Source organism: Cajanus cajan, chromosome 2 (assembly GCF_000230855.2).
Source record: "Cajanus cajan strain Asha chromosome 2, NIPB_CcT2T_4, whole genome shotgun sequence".
NCBI classification, from domain to species: domain Eukaryota; kingdom Viridiplantae; phylum Streptophyta; class Magnoliopsida; order Fabales; family Fabaceae; genus Cajanus; species Cajanus cajan.
The window spans coordinates 74,780,509-74,798,787 of NC_138518.1; the positions used below are offsets into that span (position 1 = coordinate 74,780,509).

Below are 18,279 nucleotides of genomic sequence, written 5' to 3' on the forward strand. Positions count from 1 at the left end.
TTTTTTTTATTACTTGTTTTTTACTTTCATGAATACGATGGACCATGAGTTGCTGTTTGGTGAGGTCAATTCCGGAAATTAAAACTTAACAGAGAAAGATAAAAGTATACCTGTTGGAAAGAATAAAAATAATGCAAGTGGGTGGGGTAAATATAATCTGGTATATCGAGTAATTGTTATGAAATGAGAAGGTTTATCTTTAGTAAATATCAATCACCATCAAGTTATGAGATATTTTTCATTTCTCCACTCCAGAAATTATATTCTATTATTAACAAATAAAATAAAAGAAAATAGAGAGTATAGCGGGAGGGGTAGGTGGCAGAAGTGGTTTGTAATTATGTGATGGTTGGTGCTTAGCCTCGCCTACACTACACTACACTACACTGCTTATTTCCCCTTACTCCTTTTTCACATGTCTCACTGCTTAGACTTGTCGATTATCCGGCATGTTTCTCTTGGATGCGACATCAATCATCATTCTTCCTAACCAATACACAAAACTTACAAATTACAATATGGTAAATGGAACCACCAACCTACTCCAATAAACTTATTTCTCTTTATCAATTATCATCATTCTTATGGATGTTATTAGCAGAGATACGCACTAGGATTTCAAACCAATATTTACAATTGGACCCTTCTTCTTTAATCTATTTCATGACTTTCCCAGTTTTTGCTAAATAAAAATCACTAACCCCAAAACATCACTCATAAACTATGTATTCACATTAACAATCACTACCAATTCTAATCAGGGGCGGACCTACTTGCCTCCACACATAAATAAAATTTGCTCATTTCTTATAAATATATTATATATTTCTGTGAATAAGTTTGCATTTAGCGGTCCATATTCAAGTTTTATAATTCCAGCCCCCACACTATATCCTCAGAACCATCCTTGTCACCACAATTTGATGCTCCACCACGACTCCATATGCATGGTGGCTTTACTGACATTCAAGTCTGAGCACGACAATTTGATGTATGATGTATGCTTCAGTTATGAAATTATTTTACTGCAGATCGAGTGAGTAATTCAAATATATTAATAATTCAAAATACAGAATAAATGTTTCTTTTTATCATACAAATTACAATAACAACACTGATAGAATTTGAATATAGGACCATCCCCATAGTTATATATTAATACAACTTCCACCATTAGATCACACTTGATAGTTTAAATATAGAATATATGTTTAATGTTTCGTTCACTGAATTAACATTACGATAATAAATACTTATTTAAGAAAAGATTCCCACCTATCCAAAACGGATAATTAAAAGAAAAAAAAGGGGAAGAAATTCGTCCGCCCACATAATGTGATATTGTCGTTTTGGATGATTAATCGTGTTCATTTGGCGTGATATTATTTTATTTTAGAAAAAAATTATTATTTGAAACAGGTAATTTTATATGTTTTCAGAAAATTGTTTTATTTTCAAATTTTAAAAGATTTAAAAACATGTTTATTTTAACATGTTACTTTTTTGTTTTCAAAAAATCAAAAAGTAAGAATATATTAAGTTTAACTAATTAAAACTGAGATGGTTTTGTTATATATTTATAAATAACTCTTAATAACAAAAACATGTTTATATTGATGTATTAATTATATAAATAATAATCAAGTGAGATTGGTGTCTTATTGTGAAAGATAAAAGAATTAAGTAATATCTAGATTAAAGTTAATGGTTGAAATTAAATTTTAATTATAAATACTTTTATAATGAGATAAGTACTATTGTCACTTTCATAATTGCGTATCAACATTACTATCACTCATTATGGTTATCACAATCATTATTATCACAACCATTATTATCATTGGTGTTACTATTATTAATGCTTGCATCACCATCATTATTTTTATCATTCACATGACGTCAATGATGATGGTAATAATAGAAAAGGTACTGGTAATAACAATAATAAAGACAATAATAAAAGTGATGGTGGTGTGATGATAATAATACTAGTGTGAGACTGATAATAATGTTATCAAATAACCTCTTAAAGAAACTAAGAAAAGAAAGAAATTTGTACGTCAACATAATGTGACCTTTTTTTTTATAGTCTTTTATATGCATGTGTTATTATATTATTATATAACTAATAAAATTTTAATTTTATTTTATAAGAATTATAAATAGTAATTTGTTTGGTAAAAAAATTTGAGAGAAATTTGAGAGTGAAATTATATATATATAATGGATGTATGTATTTTATTTAAATAATATATATTAAATAACTAAAATAGAAAATAATTGATAACTAACTAAAAGTGAAAAACAAAATGTTAAGAAAAAAAGTAAATACTTGTCGTTGTTCGTTGCATATGAAAAATCATGGTTGGTTTACAATAATAAGGTACCAATGAATGGAAACTAAAATTTAAGTTAAGATTATTTTGTTGAATTAAATACATAGGATATCAAAATAAATAATTATGATATTGAGGAGTAAAATTAACTATTGAAAAGTGGAAACCAATTAAAACTCTATATCCCCTTTTTATATACTTCCTCCATTCCTTTCTATCTAATAGTTTTTTAGTAAAATTTTGTTCTTATTTACTTGTTATTTTCAAGTTTCATGACAACATTAATTGTTATGTTATCAATTATGCCTTTACTTTTCACCTAACTTTTAATTAAATTACACATGACAACTGATATACGTTTATTCTGAAACAAAGATGAAAGATGATATAATAAGGAACAACGATAATATAATATAGTCATGATCCAATCGCAATGGATGTAAGCCACCTTTAGTGGGACTCACAAAACATCACTCCAATTCAAGTGTCTACTTTTATCTTACTTGCATACCAAGTATGATCATAACAATATCAACCGTAAAGAAAAGAAGGGTAAACTTAGGAAATAAGCAACATATAATAAAGGTAACAGGGGCAACAAAAACATATATTAACTATAGCACAACTCACAACATAACAACTTGATCAAAATCTAACAACTTCAAATTACTCAACATATTAGCACACACCCACACATACAAACATATATATGAACAGCTAATGCGTTATCACATATATCAAGTAAGGAAAACTCTTATATAAATAAACAGTTTAAGTGACTTGACCTTACTAAATCATAGCATTACACATATTTTAGTCATGTCAGGTATAGTACAATGTTAGACCTTAAATAAAGTCAAGTATAGACAACCTAATTTGATTTATCATATTTTTTAACTTAAACTATGAAGTATGGTACTATATCAAGATATAACAATTTGGGTATGGGTGACCACAAATTAGTTTACCATATATAAATCTCTACATATATTTTCAATGAAGAAAAATCTCTAAAAATATTTTCATGCGCAAATAAAGATTTGTGTTTAATATATAGAGGATTGATATATAAATTATATTTAAAATAAGTATACATAAATGTTTTTAAACATACAACTTATATTTTAAATTTTTGATAAATAATTTGTATTAAAAAAATATTTTTTATTTATTGTTAATTTATTTTAAAATATTAATATTTAAATAATAAAAGTTTATAATAAATAAAAGTCAAATTATATAAGGAGTTTATATATATATATATATATATATATATATATAATTTTAAAAAAAATTTACTCATGATAAAAATCAAATTGTTCTATTTAAATTAAAATTTTGAATTTATTTATCTAAACAAAATATTTAAAAATTGATAGAAATTAAAATCAAAATAATTTTAATTTTTTCTCAACATCCTTATGTATCATAAAGAAAAGTAACCTTATGTATCAATTTTAATTTCAATTTTTTCTCAACAACCTTATGTTCTCAACAACCTTAAACGATATCAATGTAATTTTTACTAAGTATTACACCGTTCAATAATTTTATATTAGATGTGAATTTTGTAAATCCAATTATTAGATTGAAAATTTATATTACTTTATATTTTATATCAATTTTTTTAAAATTAAACAACAACTTAAAGATAATTAAAGTGTTCATACTTTAACATATTTTAAAATATATATAATATTACGTCAATTTTATTTTATAAAAATAAAATATCAAATTATTTTGAATTAATATAAAATTATATATATATATATGATATAATATAAGAGTAAAAAAACTTTTAATTTAATTATTAAATTTACAAAATTTACATTTAATAAAAAATTATTAAACGATATAATACTTAATAAAAATTACACTAATATTATCATCACCTTATATATATATAATGTTAAATAAATAAATATTATGTATTAAGTGAAGAAGATATATGTTTAATACATAATTTAAAAATATTAAATACATGACATTAAAGTGAGTTGGGACTATTGAAGAATAAACCAAACTCATAAAAAATCTCTATGGATCGAGTAAGTCAATGAGACGGATTGTGGGTCATGCTCTCGATAAAATAAGTAAATAACTCATGCAGGTAGTTTTTAATAATTTAATTTCTTAAACAAAACATAAATTTTATGTAAATTATATTTTTGTTTTTTTTTAATTTATATTAGTCATTTATTTATTAAAATATTTATTTTTATTCTTCATATTTAACATTTAGGTCATTTGATCACTTAAAAATATTAATATATATTTTTAATTTTACTACATAATTTTAAATATATTTTTTACTGATTTCATGATATGAAATTTTTAGTATTAAATTTAATTGTATATACATTTGAATATAAAAGATTAAAAACATAATAAAAATTATGTGAAAAATATGTCTCATAGGCCATTAAAAATAGTACAAAATTATATTTAGAAAACAATTTTTTTAGACTTATTTTTATATAATTTTCATTATATTTAAAACACTTATTATTTGAATTTTAGCTGCTTCAATAATTTTTATGTAAATAAACCTAATGAAATAACTTCCAAATCTTGAATTAGTAAAAAAGATATAAAAAATTATATTTTAAAATTCAAATAATCATTATTTTAAAAAGTAAATTGGTTCAAATTTAAAAAATAAATGATTAACATAAATATTTTAAGAGATAAAAAAAGCTAAAATAAAATAAATTCAAAAGTATAATTTAACTTAAATTTCAAGGGATGTGAAATGGAAATCAGAATAAGGTCCGGTGAGAACGAGTAAAAACGAAGGGGGAAAAGTTGAAAGCGGATGCAATGATTTAACCCCACTTCCACCTACAGATTGTGGGTGCTTAACAAAGTAAAAAAATCACTTTATTTATTTTTCTTTTAACTTAAAAAGTATGAAATAACATTAACGATGTTAAATTATATTTGTAGCTTTTTTTATGTTATTTATTAGATTTATTTTGATCTATTTTATAAATATTTATCTTAAGATTTTCTCTCTTAAATTTAGACTAATTTAATTATTTTAAAATAATAATTATTTTAATTTAAATATAAAAAATAAATGATCAAAATAAATATTTTAATGGATAAAAACTTAAAATAAATATAAAAAAGTAAGATAAAAGATTAAAATATAATTTAACTTATTAATAATAATTTTTTAATCATTTAATTATAAAATATTTTAATAAATAACATAGACATATTATTTAATATAAATTTACCTATGGTTAAATATTGGATAATGTTGTTAGCCCAATGGTGATAATGTCCGTGTAGCCGATTATGAGAGGAAGCATCACGAGACAAAGACAAAAAGAAATAATAGTAATAATATGTATCGTAATGATAAAGACAAAATGGACGATTGAGAGGTAAATTGAAACGATAAGATCGACAAGGTAAAGGGTAAGGGACTGACTATTCATATGAAAGTCAAGTATTGGAATTGATATCATATGCTCATCATGTCCTCCATCCTAGTAGCTATTGACGTGAATATGGTTACCACTTACCACACTATTTAAGATTTTTTTTTTTTTTTTTTATAACATAGTTCAATGTTTTTAAACTATTATTTTTTTAATTGTATTTTAATTTTTTTTAACTGATATTTTAACTCGTACAAGTTACAACGTACATGATAGTTTTTTATATAACAAAATTTATAATAAATAAATGCACTTTTATATTAAAAGTATATTATAATTAAATTTGTAATAAATAAATATATTGACTATACAAATTATATTTTAAGTTTAAAATAGATAAATTATGTTGCAATATAAAATTATTTTTAATTATTCATAATTTCTCTTAAACGAGCTAAAATTTAATTCAGAAAAAAATTTAAAAAATAAAATTATAAAAGGAAAATAACTAAAATACTTATTTTGAAAAATAGTCTTTAAAAATATTTTTGTTCCATATACTTAATTTATATAGAAGAAATTAATATTGATAACTTATTTTAGAATGTTATTAAATTAAATTTAAAAATAAAAATTATATATATCATTTCATCAATAAATGAAAATGATATTTGTTAAAAATAAAAAAAGTAATAAAAAACCTAAAAAGCAATCATTAAAAAAAAATAACTAAATTATTTTTATTATAAACTTGTACTAAGTATGACAAGTATGAATAGTAGACGGTAGACCCTTATCATCCGTCTTTTATGATGCATGTAGTTTATTATTATTATTATTTATATATATTCATAATATCTATAGGTATTTTTCAAATGGATTAAAATTTTTTTATTAAGACAAAAATATAATCTTTAAAATTTTCACCGAAGAATATTAAAAAAAACACACAATTTTATGACAAAAAATCATAATATCTAAACTTTATAAATTTTAATTGTCGTTTACACATTTTTATATTTTAAAAATGATGTGTAAAATTTTTATTGTCAATACTATAAAAAAAAATTATCTTTCTTTACGTATGTAACAAGCTATTTCTGTCTTATTATTATTTTTTGGCTTAATTGGATTTTTTATTTTTCAAGTATTGCAGTTGTGCAATTTTGATCTCTAAGGTTTAATTTGAGTAATTTTAGTCTCTAAAAGATTGTAATTGTGTAATTTTAGTTCTTCAATTTTTAATTAAACAATTTTAGTTACTCAAATATCATAATTGTGCGATTTTAATCTCTCATATTAAAAATTTAATAATTTTAAAATTTTAATATATATATATATATATATATATATAATATTTTAAAATTATACAATTATTTGCTTATTTAAATTAACATATATTATAATTTTTGTTAATATAGCAATTGATATATATTTATTATTATTAAATAAATATTTATATATTATTAATATTTTAATATTACTAATAAATTAATATCAATAATATTTTTAGTATATTCATAGATAAACTAATAATTTGATAAATATAACTTAGTATATATTAATATATTTTTATAAAATATAAAGATATTAGATAAGATATGTATATTTCTAATTAATATACTTATATTTTTGTAAAAGTATATTAATATATAATAAGTTATATTTATGAAATTATTAGTTTATCTATAAAGATACTAATAATATTATTGATATTAATTTATCAGTAATATTATAAAAAATAATAATATATAAATTTTATTTATTTAATAATAATAAATATATATCATTTGATACATTAATGAAAATTATAATATACGTTAACTTGAATAGACAAATAATTGTATAATTTTGAAATATTGTATATATATATATATATGTGTGTTTATATCTATAACATATATATATATATATTAAAATTATTAATTTATTAATAGGAGAGACTAAAATCGCATAATTATGATATTTGAAGGACTAAAATTATTCAATTAAAAATTAAAGGACTAAAATAATATTAAAATTATTCATGGATAGTACTGTGTAATTGACGAATGTGTTGAAAAATGATCACAACAGTGAGTGAAATCCCGAAATGATTATAACAGTGTGTGTCCATCAACCAAACCAACCAACGTAAAAATAATGCAATTCCAAGTCTGATCTCATGTCATGATAGCAAAGCAAGCGTTACTTCCCAAGTGTTGAATGAACACAATGAAATTCAATAACATGCCTACCCACATTAAACTCGTACGACTTTAATGACAATAAATAAACCTACACAATCTTTGCTTTCCCCATTGGTTTATTCATCACCATGGGCTACCCCCAACTTTGGCATAAAAAATAGATTAAAATTATGTGCATGTTTATAAAGTTATAAGTTAGGAGTAGTAAATAATCCAATATTCTTGGATTTTATAATTTAATTGGAGAGTAGGAAAAGAGAGATGAGGGTTCACCGCTTTGGGAAGACAAGGGGCGTTGGGTGAGAATGGAATTGCCCATGCCCCATGCCCCATGTCCCATGCATCAACAACACCTGTTCACCAACGTGTCTGTCACACAGAAGCGCGGGGAGGGAAACAAACCCCCCACTCACTCTAACCGCAAGGGAGTTGATTTTAAACCCAACCAGGGTTAGCCAGGCAGTTTATAAAGCATGCCGGAATGGAATCCAAAACCAAATCCAAAACCAAATAAAACCAAAACACCATGATGCTTGGGGAGACCCACCGCGCAAATCCAACCGTACACGTGCCACCGTGGCCGCTCCTCCACGAATCCACGCCGGAGATCTTTTCGCCCTACACTTTCCAAGAAGCGCTCAACGCGCTTCAGCACTACGACTCCACGGATGCTGAGTCAGACTCCGACCTTCCAACCAGGGAACCGGAAGTCCCGGTGGACGCATACTCATGCGATCATTTCCGCATGTTCGAGTTTAAGGTTCGGAGATGCGCGCGTGGCAGGTCGCACGACTGGACCGAGTGCCCCTACGCGCACCCCGGCGAGAAGGCGCGCCGCCGCGACCCCCGCAAGTACCACTACTCCGGCGCCGCCTGTCCCGATTTCCGAAAAGGGAGTTGCAAGAAGGGCGACGGCTGCGAGTACGCGCACGGGGTCTTCGAGTGCTGGCTCCACCCCGCCCGCTACCGGACTCAGCCCTGCAAGGACGGCACCTGTTGCCGCCGCCGCGTCTGCTTCTTCGCCCACACGCCCGAGCAGCTTCGGGTTCTGCCCCAGCAGAGCCCCCGCAGCGGCGACTCCTACGACGGGTCCCCTCTGCGACACGCGATGGAGTCCTCCTCCAAGGCGCTTCCTTTTCTGGAGTCCCCGCCCGTGGAGGCGAGCTCTCCGCCGATGTCGCCGTGTGTGAACGAGATGGTGGCCTCGCTGAGGAACCTGCAACTGGGAAAGGTGAAGTCTTTGCCTTCGTCTTGGAATGTTATGGGGTCTCCCAGTCCCAGAGGAGGCGGTTTTTTTAGCTTGCCTTCGACGCCGACGCAGGTTCCTGTCCGCGGCGGGGTGAACTTCTTTGAGGTTTGGGATCAGAGTTGCTCCGAGGAGCCCGTCATGGAGAGGGTGGAGTCTGGAAGAAGCTTAAGGGCCAGGATGTTTGAAAAATTGAGCAAAGAGAATTCCCTTGATGCCTCACCTTCACCCGATCTTGCCTGGGTTTCCGAGCTTGTCAGTCGTTGATTTGCTTTTTCTTATGCCATTTTCTGACTCTCTTAATCGAATGCGGCGTGATGAAGGTGATCACTTTTCTTTTGGAACAAGGACCCTCGTGTTTCTGTGAATAGCTTATTCTCAAGCTTTATGGGTGGAAGCCAGAGACTAGAATCGTTTTTCTTTTTGTTGGTTCATTTGCAAGAATCAAAAACCTCAACTTTTGTATAGCTAGCTGCGGATGATGAATTATATTATATTATTTCCACGTGTTAACTACTCTGTTTATTATCACTAATCTCATACCATTCATGTATAAATTTTTAAACATTGCAAACTTCTCTCCTTTAAATCTTTACGTAGGGTCCTATATATAATGGAAACTTGGACGAGAGGAAAATGAAAGCAAAACCGGAAGTGGAAGTAATTAAATTGGTAACGGAGCCAGAATCGAGATGAATAGGAGGGACGTGGAAATGAGAGAGGTTTGGTTTGGGCGATTGAACAAGCGAGTTATAGAATGGAAGGGCTACACTCTAGAGACTACAGGGGTTGAACGAGTCATAGAATTTGGCAGTGTGTGGGTTTGATTAATTTTATCTTCAGTGACGAGATCTACTTTGAAAGGGATGGGATAGATTGGAAACCTTGTGCTTTGGGCTCCTTTGTGTTGCTTGCGTGCTTAGGGTGGCAACCACGGAGCAAACTACCATTCTTCAATTCATATCAACAATTGACATGAACGGCTGATGCAAACATTTGCCCTTATAAGCTACTTCCGGATACATGGTCCCCCCTTGTTGGTACATGAACTGTAACCTCCTTTTAAGGACATCAACATTTTTATCAATATCAACTTGTAAAAATTAAGTTAATGAGATTTCTATTTCTTTTTCCGCATCAAAGAGTGTTTTCCAATCTATCATTAAAGATTATTTTCTTATAAAAATAATTAAAGTGGATTTTATCTTTTCTACCAAATGAAGACTAGTCCATTTTTTTTCCTTATTTTGTCAGGTTGGATTTTTCTCCCAAAGAAAGACTTCACCTGCTACTTACTTGGCTTGTAATTTGTATATCTTGGTACGCAGGACAGGTTAAGAACAGAAATATCTTAATTCAGTGAGGTCCGAATTTCTAATTTCTAAGGATTGAGTTAAGAGTTTAGGACAGTGTTATTTAATAGCCATTTTTTTTAGAAAAAGGGTCAAACTTAAGTTGCAAAACCCAAGTTTTACGGGTGAAATTAAAGGATAAATATATCCTTAATTATAGGTGTGCAATCACTCCTCTCTAATATTCTCACCCTATCCGGTGGAAGGTGATACAATAACTTCAGTGTCAGAGAGTATCTCTATCCTCTCTCATCTTTTTCAAGGTGCAGAGAAAACTTAATTGTTTTATGCTTGTAGTCTTGTACAAATCCAATTTAATTTTTATACAATGGAGGCCGTCCGTGAGAATAATAGAAGATTCATTACCACTCCAAGAATGTCAACAAGTAATAGAAAAACAGAATCATAGATCTCTACTCAACAGCTAGGTGTCTACTCAAACAAATAGATAAGAATTCTAATGAAATAGTTATAAAATATAATTTGATTAAAATGTTTATGAAAAATAAAGCTAGGATGGAGAGGAGAACTAATAATGGAAGCATGCAGTTATAGTGAAAACTGGAAGGAAAAGCTTGGTAGCATCCCCCGGGTTGAGGGAAGAGTGTTGGTTCCGGGGCAACAGGTATTTGCTTAGAGAAGAAAAGATATTATTATTTGAAAATGAATTATTAATACCACTTCAACAACAACAGACAAGATCATGGGGGTTGTTGCACTTTGGAGATAAGATTCTGATGGAATTGGAATTGACTAATAAAATATACATACATCATACCATACTATATTACAAGTGTGTATTAATCAAAATTACCCCTTGAAACTTGAAAGAGAATATTGATCATATCCTTGACACTATCCTAAAGACACAAGCCCACTAAGATAATAAAACCACTTTCTTGTGTTTTGGATTGGATTGAATATTGATACCTTCATATCGGTCTCTGGAATTTACTGTCGAACCCATCGTTTTCGCCACCCTATTCTTTAAATTAAAAAGGAACATATAATGTTAACTATAATAAAGTAAAATTAACGAGTCAACTCGGTTTGCCAAATCGTGGGACATGATTTGTAAATATTTAGCTTTTCTTAATAAGACTGTAAATATTTTCTATATATAAGAGACAGTTCTAGATAAGATGAATATAAGCGATAATGTTTTCTTTGCGATTAAATATTTAAACATTATCTTACTAGTTAATTCAGCACTCGGTAATTTATAAATGTGTAGCTTTAATCTTCTGTGCTTGATTCCTTATCCCTTCTCTTTTAATTGTATAGTCTAATGTGAACTTCCTCTTAAAAAAAAAAAAAAAAAAAAGAGAGAGAGAGAGAACAGTTATCTATCACATACCAAGCCATATTCCCTTGTTTTTTCCATTTAGGGGATGTGAATGACTTTACTATGTGAACAGTTTCTTTCACAAGAATATCAACTTGCTATATGCTAGTTATCAAAATTGCTAGTAATCTACATTGTTTTTCCTGCTGCAGATATATTTTATATATCCATTTTCTTAGAATTTGTAATAATTGATTTTCGCTTAAGATAAGATGAGCTTAAAAAAAATTGTTATCACATTTGCTTATATAACTATTCACTCTGTACTTATATGTAAATAAATATTTGCTTTGTACTTATATATAAGCAAAAATACAATAAATTCACTCATTAAAAAAATAGTTAAGTTTATTTAATTTTATTGATTTTATATAAAAATTAAACTTTTCCCCCTAAATTATACTTAATAATATTTATTAAAAATAATAAATCTCATTTAATTTAAGGATAATTTTTTAGATACTAACATTAAATAGAGTCAAGTTAGTTAAAATTTACTTATATTTAAGTTAAAATTTTGTAGATCTTCTTTTACTTACATATAAATTTAGAGAAAATATGTATGTAGTGGTGAAAGTTGAAATATTATGCAGTGAATGCAATATTTTAGACTCAAACTTTATTAAAATTAATATTAATATTATTATTATTATTATTATTATAATTCTTATTTATCAAAAAAAAATATTGACTGTATTTAGTCTATTTTTTTTAAAACAAGAATAATTGGCTTATTATTATTATTATTTATACGAAATTTTATTGTAGTTATTATAATTCTTATAAAAAATATAGATCTGTCCTTTCTCTATTTTTTTTTTAACTTGAGAGTGATTAGCTTTTTCTTATTGTATATGTATATAGAAATTGCAATTCAGAAACTTTAATCAATAATCAAAACATGAGATGTGTGATGTCACACAAGTTTTTCAGAATTTAATAAGTTATTCTTGACGACAATCGAGATAATATGATTAGCAAGATTAATTTTCGTTTTGGACGGCGAGTGAAATAGAAAAAAAAATAAAAAAAAAATAGGAGTAATATAAATAGAATAAAAATTATACGTGTTTAGATGGATAGAAATAGAAAAGATGTAAAATAACTTCTCTCTTCTTATTTAAATAAATTAAAAAAATAGAAAATAAATATATATAAAAAATATATTGGTAATAGGTAAAAACTAGATTTCATAATAGACACGTAAAAATTAATAAAATTAAGTTTGAAAGTCCTTAATGACATTTTTGGGCTCACGGAAACAAAAGCCCACTACACTTTGCAAAACATATTAAGACATGAGGGAGATAGTTTTTTTTTTTTTTTTTAATATGTGCAAATATATATTTTTAATTTTTTAAGAATTAATTCTAATTTAAATATATCTTTAAATTTAACGTCAATAGAAACCGAACTTAAATTTTTATGTTTTTACTACTCCTATATATATATATATATATATATATATATATATACTCAATTAAAAGATAAAAAAAGAGAAAAATGGTTTGCACCAAATTCTACGGATTCAAATTAAGAGCAATGCAACAATTAAAATTTAGTCAGATAGGACAATTAAGTATAAATAGTTAATTTGATTAATCGTAATTTGTGTCAAATCAATAATTGAATGATTATCAATAGATGTATTTAATATGAATTTGGAAGTGTAAATGTAAAAATTAAAATGTGTAACATTGGGAATTTTTACTTGCTTTTCAACCTATTTTATAAAAATATACATTTATCGTAACTTTTTCTCCACAAAATGAAACTTGTTTGATAGTGAGTACCGAGTTGTGTACGGTAGAAAATGTACCTCTCCATTTCTTTATCTTTTTTAAAAATTAATAAAATAAAATTGATAAAGTGAATTATTCTTTTTTTAGAAAGTGTGAGATTTATATTTTTAAACTTAAAAAATAAAAGAAATAAAGAGAAAATGAAATGAAAATTAGTGATGTACAGTATCGTGTCAGTATAGAGTATGCAGCCAAATTTGCGTGTCTTCAGCAAAGTCTTTTGTCGGAAACTGCATAGAGCAACCAAAACGAAGGAAACTTAACCCCTGTATCTGCATGGCAAATGGTAATACCCTATCCCACGTGTCCTATTCCACCACATTTACCATAATACCCATCTTCTAAAACCTAATAATTCTAACACAATCTTTTGGATATAATCAAAATTCAGTGACTGGTAAGAATAATATTGTGACCATCCAATAAAAAAAGTTGTTTTTTTTTTATTATATCGTTAATTTTTTTTTAAAAAAAGTTTGATTAGTTTTTTACTACTTGAAAGTATATATATATATATATATAATCAATTTTCGGTGGTTTTAAAATTTCTAGAAACCTAATTAGAAAAATTACATAATTAATCAAACATTGATTAAAAAAAATTAGTTAAAAATTATATTTAAAATTTCTCGAATAATTCAATCAGTTACTTATTAATTTAACCTAAACTGAACTTAGAATTTAATTGAAAATATTCATAAAATAAAGATTTTGTATACTATCAATTAATTATAGATATTGTTATATCATTAAAATCATTGATTTAAATATTTGATATAATTATTTAAAATCATACTTCTTTAAGTATCTTCTAAGTTCTAATTATTTGATATTATATTTTATTTACATAAAGAATTTAGCAAAATCACTGTATTGAGGAATTAGTCATTGAATTTTGATCAGATACCTTGGATTCACTTCAAAATAATTTATCAGATCACATTCCAAATTATTATTATATAAATTTTTTATAATAGAATAGAATGAAATGTATAATAAAAAAAAACGTGATTTCACTTTTTAAATTGAACGAAAATATTGTGAATCTTACCATATTTGACTTTAAGTTTTGTTAAGAGCAGTAGTTAAAGTGAATTAATATATTGCATTAAATATTTTAAATTATTGAGTTGTTAACTCTATTTCACGAGTATTAATAGTTATTACTATTAAATATAACAATCTATTATATCAAAGAAGAATCTTCTAAATTTTGAGTTTTAATGTTAACAAAATAAAGTGTTATATAGAATAAATGTATACTAAAACATCTTTAAAACATATTTTTAAAAAATTTATTAGATGAAGTATAAGACATAAATTGTTAGACAATTATTAATTATACAAAATATATAATTTATTATATATATATATATATATATTAAATATTTATTATTTATTGAGATTAATAATAATATTCATTTTAAATGTTTCATTTCTTAACAGATTGAATTAAAAGACTATCTCGAAACTCACAAATTTGTTAAAAAGAAGAATCATGTTTTTTGTCGGAACCAAATTCTTGAAATTACGGAGAAAATCATATAAGAGATAATATTATTTGGTGAAATGTATTTAATAATCGTATTAAATATGTCAAATGGTTACTTTTCACACAAGAAAAATGATGAAGATAAACGAAATAAACTTATGAGCTGAATTCATTATAATAATCATCTTCTCTAGCTTGTTATATAAGAAGTTTCCAAAGCATAAGAAACATAAATGAGATATATACTTGTAAAGAAACTCATTTTCTAATAAAAATCCATTATTTCTTATAAATATTTATTGTTCTATAAATTGGTTATATAACGTTTAAGTGAGATAAACATAACATTTGTATAACTTTTATAACCATTGTTATAAGATTGAGTTTAGAGAGACTTATTTATAAAATAATATTTATTTTGAGCTTGGAGATGTTTGTTTGTAAAAAAATACTTGTTTTAAATTTGGAGAGAATTACTATAAAACTTGGATGTTAAGTTTAAAGAGATTTGTTGTTCAAATAATATTTGAATAGTTGTTTGAAGAAGTAAATCAGGTTGATCAAAAAATGATTTGTTAAAAGAATACTTGCATCTTTGTTTAAAGATAATAAAATTCAATCAGGTTAGATTAAAAATTAGACATAATCTTCGTAGTTAAGACGAACTAATATAAAAAGACCCAGTATTTCATCTAATTACTCTTCTTACTTCATCTAACTACCGTTATTATCTCACTGTGCGAGTTTTTAATATTCAACCCCTTTTTAGTATTTATATTTTTTCCACACAATTACTTAAAGTAAAAAGTATATTTAAAATAAACTTAATATATGATAAAATTCTTAAAAAATAATCATTGTAATTATTAAGTATGTTACTTATAATTAAGATGAGAAGTAATATTAAATAGAAATATTTTAAATTGAACCTACTAACATTGTAGTCCGGAGAGAATGAGTTATGGTCCAGTTATTATCTAAAGTCGTCTGCATATGTTATTTAACTGTTTGATCCCGTCTTTAAGGATGAAATAGTATTTAAGGTATTATTTTATCATTAGAATCAGTCAGTATGATTCCCTAATTATGCTAGAAATTAGAAAATATATAAATTAGTTTTGTTTAGCAATGAGCAACTGACAATTATTGATTTCACCCATATGTTCTTAGCATAATTTTTACACTCCTGTGTAAGTGTAATTATGGGTATCGTATGGTATGATAAAATGCAGGGAGAGAGTACTTTTTGATTGCATTGGATTGACTGAGTCTTTGCCTTGTTTCATAAGATAGCGAGCACAATAGGTTAGACATACTGAGTTAGGACAGAACAGAACAGAACCAAAAAGGAAACAAATTAATAACCAGTGCATGTGTGTCAGTCAGACAAGGTCAAACTTTTCTTATTTTAAAACCACACTGTGCTGTGGACTCTCCATATTCAATTCAGTGCTTGCAAATCTTCTCTGAGTTCAGTGCCTTGCCCTTGGCCATGGGAAGAGCTCCATGTTGTGACAAAGCTAACGTCAAAAGAGGTCCTTGGTCTCCTCAAGAAGATGAAACTCTCAAAAATTACCTCATGAAACATGGGACTGCTGGTAACTGGATTACTCTACCACAAAAAGCAGGTTTTTCTTCTCTTCTTTTATTTTCAACTTGTTTTAGATGTGTTAGTTACTTAGTTTTGTTTTCAATATTTTGTATTTGTTTTCTTTTATCTTAGGCCTTAAGCGCTGTGGAAAGAGTTGTCGTCTGAGATGGCTCAACTATCTCAGGCCTCATATCAAGCATGGAGGTTTCACTGATGAGGAAGACCAACTTATCTGCACCCTTTATGCCACCATCGGAAGCAGGCAAGTCCATTCTTTCTTTCTAAATCCTTAACAAGTCAAAAGTATAACCAAGAAATTAAAAGAGAAATTCAAGGGTCTTGTTTTTGTTAACTCTCTCTTCCGTAGTATACTCTAACTCGTTTTAAATGTTGGCCATGTACCAAAACCAAAGATTTCTAAGGGTATATATGTTGCAACTCTCTTAACAAAAATGCACAAATCATATGATATATCTATTGATAACATATTTTAGAATGCTTTGTTTTGCTTGTTATTCCTTTTGCCATTACATATCAGTATATCACCAAATGAGTATATGCTGTGTTTTTTTGGGCTAGGTGGTCCCTTATAGCTGCACAATTACCTGGGAGAACAGACAATGATGTGAAAAACCATTGGAACACTAAGTTAAAGAAAAAGTTTTTGGCCGAAAACACCAATGCCACTGTTTGTCCACAGTTCTCAACTTCCACTCCTCAGCCTCAAGTTGAAGATCATGTTTTTGATCATAAGAACTCATCTGAGTCCCATGTTCTACGTTTTGAGCAAACACCAATTCCAAATCCTTCACCATTGCCTTTAGGATCAGATGTTTCAGGTCTTGGCAGCAGTTTTAGTGCACCACTACCCAATGAAGTTTCACTTCTTTCAAATTCAATTTCCTTGGTAAAAGAGGAGAATGAGACCCAATGGTTTGGCTACCATGACAACATTGAAGGTGAAGCATTTTTGCTTGATTTTGTGTATGAAGATCTGCTGCATAATGGGTTTGTTTCTCAAGATTGAAGCAGTGGAATTGCCCCATCATTTGGTTAACCAAAGGCTCTCTCTCAAAACCAACACCATCTCAGAAAGAAAGTGACATATTACGTCAAAGTGTCATGGATTGATTTCATTATTGACTATAGTATTAGTACCAGTAATTAATTAAATACCCTTCAAATGTGGACTTTAATTAAAGTAGTTATTAGGTGTGTAAGGAATTATGCGAGCTTTTGTGGGTGAATTTCAAACATGATGATAGAAAGATCGCTGAAGTTACATTTTAGTCAAATATTCTAGTGCCTTTTTACTTTTAAGAGGAAATCTCATTGATATGGAATTCTCTTTTATGTCATATAGTTTGTTTTATCATGATGTAGGGACTTTAAACTAACATTCAAAGGTTCATGAATGTGGATGGGATTGCACGTAGGTCTCAGTGGCCACTGGTCACGGAAATTGCGTTGGTTCTTGAATATTTTCTAAGCAGAGAAAAAAAACAAATTAAGGGGTCCCCATCTGACAATAACAGCT

The 18,279-nt window shown here is 27.5% G+C and overlaps 2 protein-coding genes across 2 annotated transcripts; both read left to right on the forward strand.

Moving 5' to 3' along the window:
* The first annotated feature begins 8,132 nt into the window (after positions 1 to 8,132).
* LOC109799741 (zinc finger CCCH domain-containing protein 20) lies at positions 8,133 to 9,673 on the forward strand. Its single transcript, XM_020360363.3, has one exon. It carries the CDS (start codon positions 8,441 to 8,443, stop codon positions 9,425 to 9,427), a length of 987 nt encoding a protein of 328 aa, XP_020215952.1. The 5' UTR covers positions 8,133 to 8,440; the 3' UTR covers positions 9,428 to 9,673.
* A 6,770-nt stretch (positions 9,674 to 16,443) lies between these two features.
* Positions 16,444 to 18,120, forward strand: LOC109799730 (transcription factor MYB87). The gene is made up of 3 exons (XM_020360352.3): positions 16,444 to 16,779; positions 16,875 to 17,004; positions 17,322 to 18,120. Exons 1-3 carry the CDS (start codon positions 16,644 to 16,646, stop codon positions 17,767 to 17,769), a joined length of 714 nt encoding a protein of 237 aa, XP_020215941.1. The 5' UTR covers positions 16,444 to 16,643; the 3' UTR covers positions 17,770 to 18,120.
* The last annotated feature ends 159 nt before the right edge of the window (positions 18,121 to 18,279 follow it).

Coding starts and splice junctions, on each gene's coding strand:
- LOC109799741 (XM_020360363.3), top strand. CDS start 8,441: ATGATGCTTGGGGAGACCCACCGCGCAAATCCAACCGTACACGTGCCA.
- LOC109799730 (XM_020360352.3), top strand. CDS start 16,644: ATGGGAAGAGCTCCATGTTGTGACAAAGCTAACGTCAAAAGAGGTCCT. Junction 16,780..16,874: donor TACTCTACCACAAAAAGCAG/GTTTTTCTTCTC, acceptor CTTTTATCTTAG/GCCTTAAGCGCTGTGGAAAG. Junction 17,005..17,321: donor TATGCCACCATCGGAAGCAG/GCAAGTCCATTC, acceptor TTTTTGGGCTAG/GTGGTCCCTTATAGCTGCAC.